The 16,088-nt window shown below is 28.0% G+C and overlaps 1 protein-coding gene across 1 annotated transcript; it reads left to right on the forward strand.

Moving 5' to 3' along the window:
- The first annotated feature begins 260 nt into the window (after window positions 1-260).
- LOC111675624 (retinal homeobox protein Rx-like) lies at window positions 261-12,205 on the forward strand. The gene is made up of 2 exons (XM_046946509.1): window positions 261-1,594; window positions 11,040-12,205. The coding sequence occupies exons 1-2, from the start codon at window positions 832-834 to the stop codon at window positions 11,699-11,701; spliced, it is 1,425 nt and encodes a 474-aa protein (XP_046802465.1). The 5' UTR covers window positions 261-831; the 3' UTR covers window positions 11,702-12,205.
- The last annotated feature ends 3,883 nt before the right edge of the window (window positions 12,206-16,088 follow it).

Raw genomic sequence — 16,088 nt, forward strand, 5'->3', positions numbered from 1 at the left:
CACAGAATGTTTGTGAGCAATAATTATGTGGCACATTAGCAAGGCAAGTGACAAGGAGCACTTTAAAAAGCAACTTTTAAATACAAATGTTTAAAATCACTTGAATACGAACGAGATAAAACAGAAAAAATACCAACAACAACATAAACTGAAAAGAAATCTGTGAGGAAAGAAAGTATTGATGATTCTTTTTGTAGTAGTACGACTGTTTGTCATTTTTTTGTTCTTGTATTTTTTCTGAGTTTTTGAAAATAATTTTAGTAGTCAGTTGACTTTAGTATAGTTTAGTATTGCGATAGCAATTAACTTAATTAACTTAATTGTGTATTTTGCTAATTGCTAATTGAATTAGCTGCTTTATAAAAAAATATAGAGACAAAAATTAAAAAAAAACCAATCGAATCAAAAGGCAACAAATAGCCTGCTTAAAAAATCTTTGAGATTACATACTACTGTAACCTACTAAAAAATTGTTGAACCTAAAAAATAAACAACCAGGAAAAAGTGTGTGATCGCAAATATCAAGATAAATAAATTAAATAAAAAAGGTGTTGAGATAAAAATACTTATATGTATATCTATACAATTAGTCGTATAATTCTATTATTATGTGTCGTTGCCAATAGAATCGTACAAATATCACAGTGACAATTTCTTTAATTAATTGCTACATAATTAAGTTATTTCTCAAGAAATTTTACACTAATTTGTTAATTCGAAACATTAAATTCACATTCATTCGCCACGACAAGCACTGATTTATTTTTACGCAACACATTTGTTAAATACTACGAAGTCAACCAAAAAAAAAATTGCAATAAAAAATCAGATATGTTAAATTATCATCAACCACAACAACATCAGGAGCAAATGGCAACAAGTATGACCACAGCGGCAGCTACAACAATAACACCATCATCAAACAATTCAACAACGACATCCGGTACACTATCATCCTCAACGGAACACAATACAATGCCATTAAATTTTTATTCTACTTCCCAACTTCACAATCACAGTAACAATAACAATCCGCAGCATCATCAGCAACAACTATCACCAACAATGGTTGGCAACAGTGTAACTGCCACCACCTGTTCATCTTTACAACATTTACATACTTTAACAAACAATAACAATTATATTTTGACCTCGTCATCATTATCATCTTCAATACCCACAACATCATTATCATCGTCCTCTTCAGCATTGTATCATAATCAAATATGCACAAAGTTATCATCGCCTGCATCTGCTTCGGAATCCTCATCAACTTCATTGTCTACAACAAAAATTTCACCAAATCTTGCTACTGCACCATCATTGTCATCCTCATCCACTACCACCTCCAACGCAACACTACCAATTGCAACAACATTTCTATTTGAAAAAGGTTCGGAAAATGTTAAACGTTTTTCCGTTAATAATTTATTAGAGTTAGCAGCGGTACAACAAGATTATCATCACCAACACAATCATATCCACAGTCACAATCATCACCAACAACACATTACAAATAAACTACAAATGCATCATCAACTCCAACAGGAGCAGCCACATCAACAGTCGCTTTTATCTCATGGGGATAATTTTGGTAAGTTGTTTGAAAAGCACAAGTTCACAAATTTAATTCAATTTTTGGCATATTTCATTATGCGAATTGATGCCCCTGTTGCATATGAGAAATGAAATTGTTGAAAATTTATGACAAAATTTCATTATAGATTGAAAATAGCCGTCGGCTTAAAAACTTAAAGAGAAATTAGTATGCGGAATCGGCTAAAATATTGACATTATGGCAAAGCATATTTTTTCGCCTAAATGATACTAAAATAGTTTTAAGTGGAAGAAATGGGAATAATGTTCTTAAATAGATTTGCTGTAAAAATCGCAATCCATACCCTACCGGCGGTAAAAGTTTTTACAAATGGCTATTCAAATTTTTCATAATTTTAATACTTTTGAAATATTATTTTATAAATCCTTTTAATTTCACTCAATTTTTCATTTACATTGTTCGTGATTTTTTTTAAATAACCAAACAATTAATGCTTAGTAATTTTTTTTCTTTTTCGGCAGTCTTGATGTCAATTCATTTTTTACCCTACCGGCGGTAAAAGTTTTTACAAATGGCTATTCAAATTTTTCATAATTTTAATACTTTTGAAATATTATTTTATAAATCCTTTTAATTTCACTCAATTTTTCATTTACATTGTTCGTGATTTTTTTTTTAAATTACCAAACAATTAATGCTTAGTAATTTTCTTACTTTTTCTTTTTCGGTAGTCTTGATGTCAATTCATTTTTTAAGCATAAGTAGTTAAAGTTTTAAGACAATTTTAAAGTTTATAAATCACTGTATTTGTTCAAAAGTGACAACAATGTTATATAATATCAAAATGCTCAACACACTGTCCTTTTAAAATTGTGAATTGTGCATTAGCACTTTCACTCACCTAATTAATTAAATTTTTTATAAAATTTTCATACAAACTGGTAATGCATTTGATAGCAGGCATGGAGAATATAACACTTTGAAACTTTTTTAATGGGCCTTTTTATAAATAGTCCACATATGGTCTATAAGTACACAATATAGTCTAGTATACAGTCTAGTCAATAGTCTATAGTTTAGTCTATAGTTTAGTCTATAATTTAGTCTATAGTCTAGTCTATAGTCTAGTTTATAGTTTAGTCTATAATTTAGTATATAGCCTAGTCTATAGTCTAGTTTATGGCTTAGTCTATAATTTAGTATATAGTCTAGTCTATAGTCTAATTTATAGTTTAGTCTATAATTTAGTCTATAGTCTAGTCTATAGTCTAATCTATAGTCTAGTCCATAGCCTAGTCTATAGTCTAGTCTATAGTCTAGTTTATAGTTTAGTCTATAATTTAGTCTATAGTCTAGTCTATAGTCTAGTCTATAGTCTAGTCTATAGTTTAGTCCATAGCCTAGTCTATAGTCTAGTCTATAGTCTAGTCTATAGTCCAGTCTATAGTCTAGTATATAGTCTAGCATATAGTCTTGTCTTTAGTCTTGTCGTTAGTCTAGTCTATAGGCTAGTCTATAGTATAGTCTATAGTCTAGTCTATAGTCTAGTCTATAGTCTAGTCTATAGTCTAGTCTATAGTCTAGTCTATAGTCTAGTCTATAGTCTAGTCTATAGTCTAGTCTATAGTCTAGTCTATAGTCTAGTCTATAGTCTAGTCTATAGTCTAGTCTATAGTCTAGTCTATAGTCTAGTCTATAGTCTAGTCTATAGTCTAGTCTATAGTCTAGCCTATAGTATAGTCTAAAGTCTAGTCTATACTCTAGTATATAGTGTAGCCTATAGTCTTGCGAAAATTTAGTATAATCTTATAACCCTTTTAAAAGTGAATTTTAAAAGTATTTTTATAGTCTAGTTTATAGTCTGGTCTACAGTCTAGTCTATAGTATAGTCTATAGTCTAGTCTATAGTCTAGTCTAAAGTCCAGTTTATAGTATAGTCTATAGTGTAGTTTATAGTCTTATCTATAGTCTAGTCCATAGTCTAGTCTATAGTCTAGTCCATAGTCTAGTCTATAGTCTAGTCTATAGTCTAATCTATAGTCTAGTCTATAGTCTAATCTATAGTCTAGTCTATAGTCTAGTCTATAGTCTAGTCTATAGTCTAGTCTATAGTCTAGTCTATAGTCTAGTCTATAGTCTAGTCTATAGTCTAGTCTATAGTCTAGTCTATAGTCTAGTCTATAGTCTAGTCTATAGTCTAGTCTATAGTCTAGTCTATAGTCTAGTCTATAGTCTAGTCTATAGTCTAGTCTATAGTCTAGTCTATAGTCTAGTCTATAGTCTAGTCTATAGTCTAGTCTATAGTCTAGTCTATAGTCTAGTCTATAGTCTAGTCTATAGTCTAGTCTATAGTCTAGTCTATAGTCTAGTCTATAGTCTAGTCTATAGTCTAGTCTATAGTCTAGTCTATAGTCTAGTCTATAGTCTAGTCTATAGTCTAGTCTATAGTCTAGTCTATAGTCTAGTCTATAGTCTAGTCTATAGTCTAGTCTATAGTCTAGTCTATAGTCTAGTCTATATAGTCTAGTCTATAGTCTAGTCTATAGTCTAGTCTATAGTCTAGTCTATAGTCTAGTCTATAGTCTAGTCTATAGTCTAGTCTATAGTCTAGTCTATAGTCTAGTCTATAGTCTAGTCTATAGTCTAGTCTATAGTCTAGTCTATAGTCTAGTCTATAGTCTAGTCTATAGTCTAGTCTATAGTCTAGTCTATAGTCTAGTCTATAGTCTAGTCTATAGTCTAGTCTATAGTCTAGTCTATAGTCTAGTCTATAGTCTAGTCTATAGTCTAGTCTATAGTCTAGTCTATAGTCTAGTCTATAGTCTAGTCTATAGTCTAGTCTATAGTCTAGTCTATAGTCTAGTCTATAGTCTAGTCTATAGTCTAGTCTATAGTCTAGTCTATAGTCTAGTCTATAGTCTAGTCTATAGTCTAGTCTATAGTCTAGTCTATAGTCTAGTCTATAGTCTAGTCTATAGTCTAGTCTATAGTCTAGTCTATAGTCTAGTCTATAGTCTAGTCTATAGTCTAGTCTATAGTCTAGTCTATAGTCTAGTCTATAGTCTAGTCTATAGTCTCATAGTCTCTATAGTCTAGTCTATAGTCTATAGTAGTCTATCTCTAGTCTATCTCTAGTCTAGTATAGTATAGTCTAGTCTATAGTCTAGTCTATAGTCTAGTCTATAGTCTAGTCTATAGTCTAGTCTATAGTCTAGTCTATAGTCTAGTCTATAGTCTAGTCTATAGTCTAGTCTATAGTCTAGTCTATAGTCTAGTCTATAGTCTAGTCTATAGTCTAGTCTATAGTCTAGTCTATAGTCTAGTCTATAGTCTAGTCTATAGTCTAGTCTATAGTCTAGTCTATAGTCTAGTCTATAGTCTAGTCTATAGTCTAGTCTATAGTCTAGTCTATAGTCTAGTCTATAGTCTAGTCTATAGTCTAGTCTATAGTCTAGTCTATAGTCTAGTCTATAGTCTAGTCTATAGTCTAGTCTATAGTCTAGTCTATAGTCTAGTCTATAGTCTAGTCTATAGTCTAGTCTATAGTCTAGTCTATAGTCTAGTCTATAGTCTAGTCTATAGTCTAGTCTATAGTCTAGTCTATAGTCTAGTCTATAGTCTAGTCTATAGTCTAGTCTATAGTCTAGTCTATAGTCTAGTCTATAGTCTAGTCTATAGTCTAGTCTATAGTCTAGTCTATAGTCTAGTCTATAGTCTAGTCTATAGTCTAGTCTATAGTCTAGTCTATAGTCTAGTCTAGTCTATAGTCTAGTCTAGTCTATAGTCTAGTCTATAGTCTAGTCTATAGTCTAGTCTATAGTCTAGTCTATTGTCTAGTCTATAGTCTAGTCTATTGTCTAGTCTATAGTCTAGTCTATAGTCTAGTCTATAGTCTAGTATATAGTCTGGCCTATAGTCTTGTCTTTAGTCTAGTTTCAAATCTATCTAAAATTTAGAATAATCCTTTTAACCCTTTTAAAAGTGAATTTTATTTTTGTCCTAGTACCATTGCAAAATTTAAGTTTTTCCATGCCTGCTTGATATATAAATAATTTGATAATTTTAAATATAATTTTTATTAAATATTTGATTTTTAATTAATTAATTTTTAATTTCGGTGTAATTATTAATATTAATTGTTTTGATTATTTCTTTAATTGGAAAAAACAATTTTTGCAAATTTGATAGTTGATATAATCATTCTGGAGAGAAGTGCAGAAAATATCATTTGTTTCTTTCTGTGACCGAACATTTGTTTATACTAACAAGTATTTGAAGCAACATGGAAACTGATAATCATTCTATAAAAATTATACTAAAAAGTCTAAATATTTTGGTATTTTAATTTTCTTGAACTACTTCATTAAATATGGTTTGTATATAATAGTACGGGATCTTATAAATTAAATTATTAGCATTAGATTAATGTTAAGTTTTATGTGAGCATATGACTTAAAAGGAAAGCAAACTGCATTCATAATATAAATTCGGTTCGTTGTAAAATACCGTTTCTTAAAATTTTTATCCTGGGGTCACAATTTAGTTTACTTGGTAAATTTATATCAAATTGTATCTTAGAATGAACTTGTTGGAAACATTAGTTTTTTTCCAAGGAAACTGGGCCACACTAATGTATATACTATTATTATTTATCAGTAATCAGTTAATAAATAAAAAGTAAATAATAATAAAAATAACTTATGTGTAAACAACCTTCTGTGCGTTGATAACGTTTCCAATTATTTGTGGCTATATTTGCTAAGACATTTCTTTTAAAAATAAATCCACAAAATAAGAATGTCACGAAACTTACATGATTGTCAATGAAATAAATCTGTCACTTTACAACTGATGGCAATTTGTCAACAATCATCAATTGCCAACCCTCCCAATAAAAAAAACTCAAACAAAAAAATCTCACACATATTGAATAAAAAACAATCTCTGGAGATTTAATAAAAAACAAAAACTCTTTTGTTAGTTTTTTTATAGAGCTAAATACAACTAAACTCTTTGATTTAAGAATTGTAGAAATGTTAGTTAGAAGCATGCCCCTCCAATAAAACAAATACAAACATACACATCTTCGTCGAAAATACTTTTCATTGTAACATAAAAACATGGAGTAGATTTCAAAAAAGTTTTATTTTGAAAAGGATATACCATGAGTTGCATGATTGCACATGCTCTGCTTGGCTCAACTAAATTAAGACAGACATTGTAAATGCAACAAGATTTTAACAACTCTCATGGGGCTGCTGCAGTCACGACAATAAAAAAACGTCTACGAGCAACAGAAACAGAATCTATTCATTTAGTGTATGTTATGAGCGTGTAAGTTTTTTTTTGGTTAATCCACTGTTACGAGTTGTTTCTGGATTCCCTATTTTTTATTTAATTTTTCCTTCTTTTTAACATGGAGTTTCCAATTTTGTTTTTACATTCAACATTTTTGTAGCATACATTTTTCTTAATAGAAACTTAAATAAACTTCTACTTCATCGTGGTGCATTTTGTGTTCCTGTGTGCGGCCGCCACTGTCAACACAAATTAACATAATGTCATGTTGCCGCTGTCGGGGTTGTCATGAAAACCACAATTGCTTGACGTTTGTATTACGAGTATACAATTGTTTTTTTTTATTTATTTATTTATATTTTTAGGTTTTTAAAATTTTTGTTTTATTTGATGTTGAGGGATTGATATATTTTGATGATACGTTGTTGCTATTATTTTATTTATTTTGGGAAATTCACTTTTTGAGTTCATCTCATCATCGGAATAGTATATAAATAATGTAAAGGGGGAATGGAGTTACAAGATTAGTACTCATATACAATTTCAAGGTCGTGATTTATTTTAAGGTATATAGCAATAAATTTATTTAATAAAATTCCATTAGTCTTTCCCTAATATTTGATTTGAAGTCGTCAAGTATACATTTGTATGGTATTGTTTTCTTAATGTTATTATTACTCTAGAATTAAGAAAATAACTCTTAAAGTTTTATTGTATTTATCTGAATTTTGAGATTTTATTACATTAATTAAGATCCCATTAGCATTTATAGGATTAATGACGAATTATCAGTTAATAAGTCAGAAAAAGGCTTTGAATCAATTATGGACTATTATTGGAGAACATTTTTTTGGAGAAGCATATAGAATGGCCTTTTGTCAATTATGAACTGATTACATAGGCCAAGGATGAAAAAACGTATTAAATATGTTTTAGTAATCCCAGTATTATGTGTTTTGGAGATTCGGAATATTGAAATAAAAAAGCTATATTTTACCGAAGTATAAATCTGCTTTTAGACTTACCCCTATATTCATAAATGCCTAATAAAGTTATTGATGATTTATTGCAGGAATTTTGTATGAAAAATGTGCTTAATAAACCTAAAATAAGCGGTTAATATCTTTATGAATACGGGGTTTATACTTTGAGTTATTGAAATGCATTCCTTTTTACAAAAACGTTTGCACTAAATTTATTTTTTTTTGTTTTTTCACAGTTATAATTGGAATAAATATGCCATTGTCCTAAAAAATCGGATTTTATAAAAAAAAATTGTTTTCTTTGAAAAAAAAAAATTAGAAATATATTTATAAAATTACAAAAAAAACTAAATGAAATCCAAAAAATATATAGCAAAGACTTGAAGAATTGTCATAGTAAGACCTTTTTAGGATTTGTCTTAAAGATGTCTGACTAATATATCCAGCAAAAACATACATTTAAATGTAATGATTTGAAAAACTAAAAAAGTCGATATTCGGTACTTCTTCTTTAGCATTTTAACTAATTATTTTAACACAGTGATGACAAGGCAAGTACTCGCTTACAAATCATTACTTAAATAAGTACTACTTTACCATGGGATAAGCAAATATTAATGTTATTACTAAAAGGCTCTAAAGCCTCGAGATAGTTGTTTATAAATTTCTCTAATACAAATCATATGTATGATTATTGATAGTTTTCAAGAGGACTGAAATTCAGCATAGAGTTCCCTATACATTAATAATAATAATTTTTTAATTTTAGTGCAAATATTATCAAGACCAATTTACAAAATTTCAACCATTAACAAAATTACAATAAAAACAGCGATTTTTATATGTTAATAGTTAAATAACTTAATTTTTCTTTATTCTAATCAACACAAAGTTTCCGTGTTCAGCAATAAATTCTGTTACATTTTGCAAAATATGTTTTTTATACACTTGTTTCTTGCCATTCTTTTATGCTTTATGTTGTCAGTCATAGTCATCCTTTATGTCAAAAAATCAAGATAATATACATTTATTTTTGTTTTCAAACAACAACAAAAAATACCGCCTTTTTCTCTTGTAGATACCGTCAGTCAAGTCACTCATTCATACTTGTATTTATGTATAATGCCCACATATGGCGCAGAAGTGTGTTACAATTTATCATAATTTTTCTATAGGGAAGCAAAACATAGGCAAACATACGTACAATTCTTTGACTTTTTATTCAAAATGTTGTAAGTATATATGAGTACGTATGTGTATGTTTATTATGTTTAAGAGAACAACATAAAACTACATGGTATCAGTAGTATTAGTAGTTGTGTTCGTTTTTGTCGTTTACTCTCCTTGTCGTTGCGGTAACATTAACAGCCACTTATATGAATAATTATATTTTAAAGAGGCTGTAAATTTACACCTAATTATAAATTATTTGCTGGATTTTTTCTTAGTGTTTCTGTAAGCAAACTACTCGTGTATATATTTTCATTTAAGGCATCATTTTATGAGTCGTTTACCATCAAAAAGAAATGAATTTTCTAAAAGGGGAAGTTAAATGTAACTTTTATAGGCTTAAAATGTAATATTTCCTTTCTAAATATTTCGGATTTTTTTTAGATTGATTAATGACAATTTTATGGGATTTTTGTGAAAACTTAATAATTCTGAGAAAAATTTTAAAATGCCACTTTAAACAATTAGGGTTAGGAAATTATGATTTTTAATAAGAAATTGTTAGTATCTATAGAGATAGTTAAAAACATTTAAAATATTTAATTAAATATAATTTTGATAAAGTTATGAAAAATTAAAAGTCACATTTTATTGAAATATCTTTGTTTTGAGCCAAATTTGAATTATTCTTAATATTTAATCTCGGTCTATGTAAGTATCGATATTAATTGAACATTATATTATGATAAATTGATTTATAATCAATTAAATAACTATTAGCTTAATCCTATAGCATTATTATCATTTGACAGCCAATTGATGTCAATAAAGTGACAACTTTATAACAAACAACTCATACAAACTAAAGTATTGTCTAGCATACCATTAAACCATTAATAATGACATAAAAATTTTCCTCCTTTAGAATTTTACAGACAAATGAATGGATAGACATATAGTAAAGGAAAGAAAGGTCAGAACATATATGCCCTGTAAAACAATACAAATTTTATATCAAACAGAAACACACAACACAAACCGTAAATCATTATTTTATGTCTTTTTAATGCGTTATTAGGAAATGTAAAATTAATTAACCCTTAGAAGTTAAAATGGGTCGCAAAGTGGACATTAACTATTTATATGTATAAAAAAAGGATTTTATTTAATTTATAATAGATTATTCCAATAAGAAATTGTATTGGTTAGTTTGAAAGGAAAATGTATGTTACATCTGCATACTATCAGACCTGTTGTGCGCTTCTTTACCTGAGTATCTGGAGTGACATACAAGAATATTACCAAATAACATACCGAGGCAGCGGTACGCTATCAAATAATGGAAAAATTTTATGAGTAAAACCACTATATAGGGCTAATCCCTTAAAACATATTCGTAGGTAAATGTAAATAGTTGATCAGGCCCAATTAAAATTTCTCAAGTGTCTCTGAATGATTTTTATTTAGTAATATGCATTCAAACCAAACAAAAATATTTTGCTCATTAGAGGGTTAATTTGTCACAGTGACAACTATGACATGCGAAGAAATGTGTAAATCAAAATTTCTTGTTATAGCTAAATATAAACATATGCATAAATAAATAAAATACACATGTATTAACAAATCATAGGAATTTTAATCTAAAACTATTAAAATCTCAGTTTAAAAGCCTTTTTATGATTTTCATTTCCCCAAAGACATAAACCTATAAAAATCATTTTAAAATTTTGGCAATTTAATGACATAAATTAAGATACATACATTCCAACAACCACAAAAATTGTATTTCCTAGAAAAATTTAATAACGAACAATTTAATTAAGTATATAATGAAAAGGAGTTTTTGCTATAGACATACATAGTACGTATTCAATGATAAATATTTTTCTAGAAAACGTTGCAAGTTTTATGTACATATATGTATATATGTATGTATTTCATTTTATGTAGCCTTATACATGTGTATATTTCATATATGTATATGGTTGAAAATCAAATCCTTATCTACTCTTTTTATTCATTTACAGACGATACATTTCCAAATGAATTTACTTCAACATCAGCAAATGGTATTATTTCTGACCATACATCGTCTTCACCACATTCTGGCCGCAAACCACGTCGGAATCGTACCACTTTCTCTTCGGGACAATTAACAGCATTAGAAAAGGTGTTTGAACGTACTCACTATCCAGATGCTTTTGTGCGTGAAGAATTGGCCACTAAAGTGGGTTTGAGTGAGGCGCGCGTACAAGTATGGTTTCAAAATCGTCGTGCTAAATTTAGACGTAATGAACGTAGTTCAACCACTGGACGACCTTTAATTACAACCACCCCACAACCCGTGCCACCTATAACTACGGCCCATAAGTTTTCGCTCGATAAAAGTGCTGTGTTTTTGCAGCAGCAAATGGATTTGTCACATCCTCATCATCCACATCATCATGCTGCTGCCGCCGCCGCAGCATATTCGTTAAGTTTTCCCTCGTTGGGAATGTATGCGTCAACAAAAAATTATGTTAATTCATCGTACAATACATTTGCAGCAACAGCTAATGGTAGTTCAACAAATGAAGGATTAACAGGACCTTGTGGTTTTTTTGCTTCGTCTAATTATTGTGCGCCCAGCTATCAACCAAATTATTCAGCATTAAGATATAAAAGTGCTCAAGGTTTTTCTGGTTTATGAGAAGAAAAAAAAAACTTTAATACGAATTTTCGAAAAAAAATATATTTAAACTTTTTAGATTTTATATGAAAAGTGCAATTTAGTCAAATTTTTAATTTTAAATAAAGTATATTTATTGTAAAACAATTTATATGTATATACATGTAGCGAAATTACTACAAGATTGTCAAACTAAAGTGTTTTATCAACAAGTAAGGGTAATGCTCATTTGAAATAAATGTTAATATTGCCTAAAGTAATTCTTGATGGATCCGTTTAAATTTTGAAGACGTATCGAATGTTTGTAATATTATGGGTATATATCTGTTTAGAGTTATAACCGCTTGAACTAAGGAGTTTTCTAGCTGGATTTATGATCACTCGAATTTATGAATTACCATAAAAATATTTTATTTTGCGATCTCTTGAAATGGAAATTTATAAAAAAAAAATATTTTCACCACTAGAACATAATCAAGTATCAGGTCCAAATCTTGCAACAAAAATTATATAAAGCTATTTACATCTGACTGGACCAATTTTAAAGTTTTCGGTTTCCCTTTAGAATCAAAGTTTTAAGATTTATAAGTGACTAGTAAAGTCACTTTTCTTACGAAACATATTCGATCTCTAGTTGTTTAAAGAAATCTATATATTTTTAAATCTTACTGATCGAAAATTCTGCAAAGAAGTTAATTTTGAATGAACATTTTTTTACAGAATACTATTCAAAAGAAATCTATTCTTTTTAAAATGAAGCAAAATATATTCTTTGTGATATATCGAGCATTTTTTGTTTTTTAAGATTATAAATCTTTTTTCGAGTTTGTTGAGTATTTCGAAGGATTTTAAGAATATATGGCATACAATTTAGTATTGTAATTTTTATTAGGACGAGTCTAAACTTTACACCTTATATACTATCTTGGTTTTCAATGTGAAAATCTATCTTGGTTTTTCATCTTGAAGCCAAGTTTATAATCTATTATAAAGTGAAACATTCAATTAAGTTCTCTTCTAGATAAGATTGTTAAATTTTAAAAGAGTATGCGAAAATCCTCCTTGCAAAAAAATTGAAAAGCTACCTCACCATCTAGTCGGAATGAAACAAGATAATAATCTAATTGCTGACATCCTAGCCACTCAGTTAGCAATAGATCATTGGATGCATTGTTCCTCCAGGTTCAAAAATTTTGGAGGAATAATGCCAAAAACTTACGGTTGTACCTCAACACAAATAAATAAAATGATGTATGTGTGTAAAGAAGAAAATAAAGCACATTTTTCAGAAAATAAAAAGATTACCACGGCCACAAGTCAGAATGAAAATGGGCGTAAACATATGCATATTACTACTTCGAATGAACTTAATAATCTTACTTTATATTTGATATAGTAACTTTTATCGCATTAACATCGAACTATAAATTTGTTCGTGTTGGAACTTAGAACCAATAAATTTCCATACATTTCGAAATTTGATTTTATTGTCAACATGCTCTGCTTTTGAACGCTATAGAAAATTGATTTAAATTGTTGAATAATTTCGGTTAGCCCCTATACAAGCATACGCCCTGAATTGACCTTTTGAGCTCATAACATATAACATATATGTTTTAATATTTTAATAAAAGTCTAAAGAACTTCGTTTCAAAAAAGTTTAAATGAATCTGTCGTTTTGTGCAATGATTGGGCCTCATTTAACATTGGCGCTCATGTAAACTTTAAACTTTGTTTCAAATAAGTTTTAATGAATTTGCCATTTTATGTAATGATCGGGACTCATTTGACCTTAGTCTCCATATAAACTCCACTTTAGAAAATGACTTGAAGTACAAAATTTTGAATTATATTTAACCTTTACCTTATAACCAGCAAAAATTTTTAAATTTTTAGTAATGAGTATTCTTCATTAAATTATCTGGTAATGAGTAGTCGTTACCAATAACAGTTTTTAATATTAAATGGGATAGTCAATTATCTAGAGCATCATTTCAATTATCTAAAAGATCTATGCTAAGTTTGTGGTTCGAATCATAGTTGATATCAGTATTTTTTAAAAAAACTTCGTTTTATACTTTTATGTTAAAACTATTCCAAAAAATACTATAAAATAACTTCTTAAGTTGAACCAAGTCGAACAAAAGTAGTTAGTTATGCACCCCAAAATTTAGTACTTTCACTTTATACCGATATTACTTGCCTGCTTACCGGGTTAGTAAAGTTTTTCCTTTGTATAAGACCTTTAATAGTAAATCTCTTTAAATATTGTCAACAATAACTAAAAATATTCTGGAAAAATCAATGCTTTATTATTTCAAAATATTTTACTTTTCTACATAGTCAATGGTGTAGATTATCATATGGTCATGTTCTAATTAAATAAATTTTAATAACAATTAGAATAAAAGGTGAAAAATTCCACTTACCTTTTTAGTGATAAACTTTTGAAATGAAACACATTAATATTTTTATTTACACATATAATAGAGAGAAAGATAGTAGTAAATCTTTTTTGTGTTATTTATTAATATGATTTTTTCTTTTCATCAACATAAATTTCTAAATTTATTAGTTTTGTGTTTTGTTATTATTATTTTTTTCAAATTTACATTTTTATCATGACTCTAATTCAAATAGTTCAATGTACAATATAATTGTTTTTGTTTTAATTATAATAAACTTAACTTTAGTTGTTTTCTAACAATTTGCTTGTTTTGTTGTTTTATGTTTTAAATACCTTTATTTTGTTAATGTTTTAATAAAATATGCTAATATGTATATTTATATGTTGTATTTTGTTAATTAAATGGTAATATGCGTATTTTCTCTTTTTCCCCTTTTTTTATTTTACTACTCAAACTTAATTGGCGTTTTTTTACAAAAAGAGCATAATCAACCGAAAATGTGGTTGATGTTTTTTTGTTTTTTTAGTTAATTCTTAAAATATTGTTTATAAATAATAAACCAAATGTTTTTTAAACATTTATTACATTTGTAGTTTTATATATTTTTTGTATTTAGTTTTCAAGTTGGTTTTTAGCTTTTTCATTTTGTAATCATTAAGGTACAGTGGGCTCAAGAGGTAAATTTTATTTAAAGGACAAACATTTTCTTTTGTTATTTATTAGATTTTTTACACATCTACAATACTTTAAACAAGGAAATAGTTGACATTAAGTTTTTTGCTAATTTTGTGAAGAAATGTATTAAGTCCACTTTTTCGTTATTTTATTTTTAATTAAAATATTTAAAACAGTGATAATAATTTTAAATAATTTAATAATTTCTTAAAAGTTTTGCGATATTCCAAAAAAATGGGACTTAGTTAAATTTCTAAATAAACCGGCCAAGTTGTTATATCAAATCGAATTTCAAAAATTTACAAAATTTTTAAAATAGTTAAAATCCTGAACCAATTTAGACGTTACTAAAAGATTTCACCATTTCATCTAGGACTTGAGATATCGTGTCTTAAAAAATTTTAAAAATTTTGCTTTGTGAATATTGTTTATAACAAACAAAATTATGAGATTCACAGCTATCAGATTATGTCTCAATCGACTCAAAATCACTTTTTAATTCGACTGTACTATGTCTGTCCGTCCGTAAACTTTAACGGATGATATCAACAACACAAAAGGAATATTTATAGAAAAATGTGAAAATAAAAGCGTAACGTAAGAAAAAAACCGTTATTATCAAATTTTTGTTTATTTATTGTTATATTAACCTTTAGTTAAAAGTGTTTTGATGAGAAAATAATATATTTATTTTAAGCTGACAGAATGAATTTTCAGATGACAAAAGACATTCGACATTCGACACAGGGACACATCTGCCAAAACAGAATTAGAAAAACGAGTTTGAAAGTTTTATTTTACATATTTTACATATTCTGATGATTGGCAGAAGCTATTATTAGTTTCTCAAAGGGCTGTGGTATATTTTACTGTGTAAATTTTTTGTACTAACTTTTTCAGTAGACGATATCTCGATTACCAGATGTGAAGGAGGCCAGATGAGGCTTCAGCAAGGCTCAATTTTTTAGAAAAGTTTACTCTGGTTTCTGGGTTAAATAGTGATCGGCCTGCATAATAAGACAACGAAAATTTTATTTGTTTAAAGTATAGTAATGCTATGAAATTAATTTAATATTAGCGATATTTGATTGTTAAGAACATTAAATATGGTTGTAATAATTTAATATTTATATAAGTTAAAGATTTATAATCCGTAAGAGTTTAGAAAAATATATTTATGTATGTTTGTTGATATTATAAATATGTTTTAATTTGCTTTAGTTTGGTAATGGACTCTTTAACAACATTTATAATATTAATACGATTTAAGGACAATTATAGAAATAAACACAATTACAAAATTAGAAAAGGAAATTTTGGTATTG

The sequence above is a fragment of the Lucilia cuprina genome, chromosome 3 (assembly GCF_022045245.1).
Source record: "Lucilia cuprina isolate Lc7/37 chromosome 3, ASM2204524v1, whole genome shotgun sequence".
NCBI lineage: Eukaryota > Metazoa > Arthropoda > Insecta > Diptera > Calliphoridae > Lucilia > Lucilia cuprina.

What these genes read in the sequence shown, in the direction of transcription:
- LOC111675624 (XM_046946509.1), top strand. Translation starts at nt 832, where the DNA reads ATGTTAAATTATCATCAACCACAACAACATCAGGAGCAAATGGCAACA. An exon ending in ATCTCATGGGGATAATTTTG is followed by an intron (nt 1,595 to 11,039) that starts GTAAGTTGTTTG and finishes ATTCATTTACAG; the next exon opens with ACGATACATTTCCAAATGAA.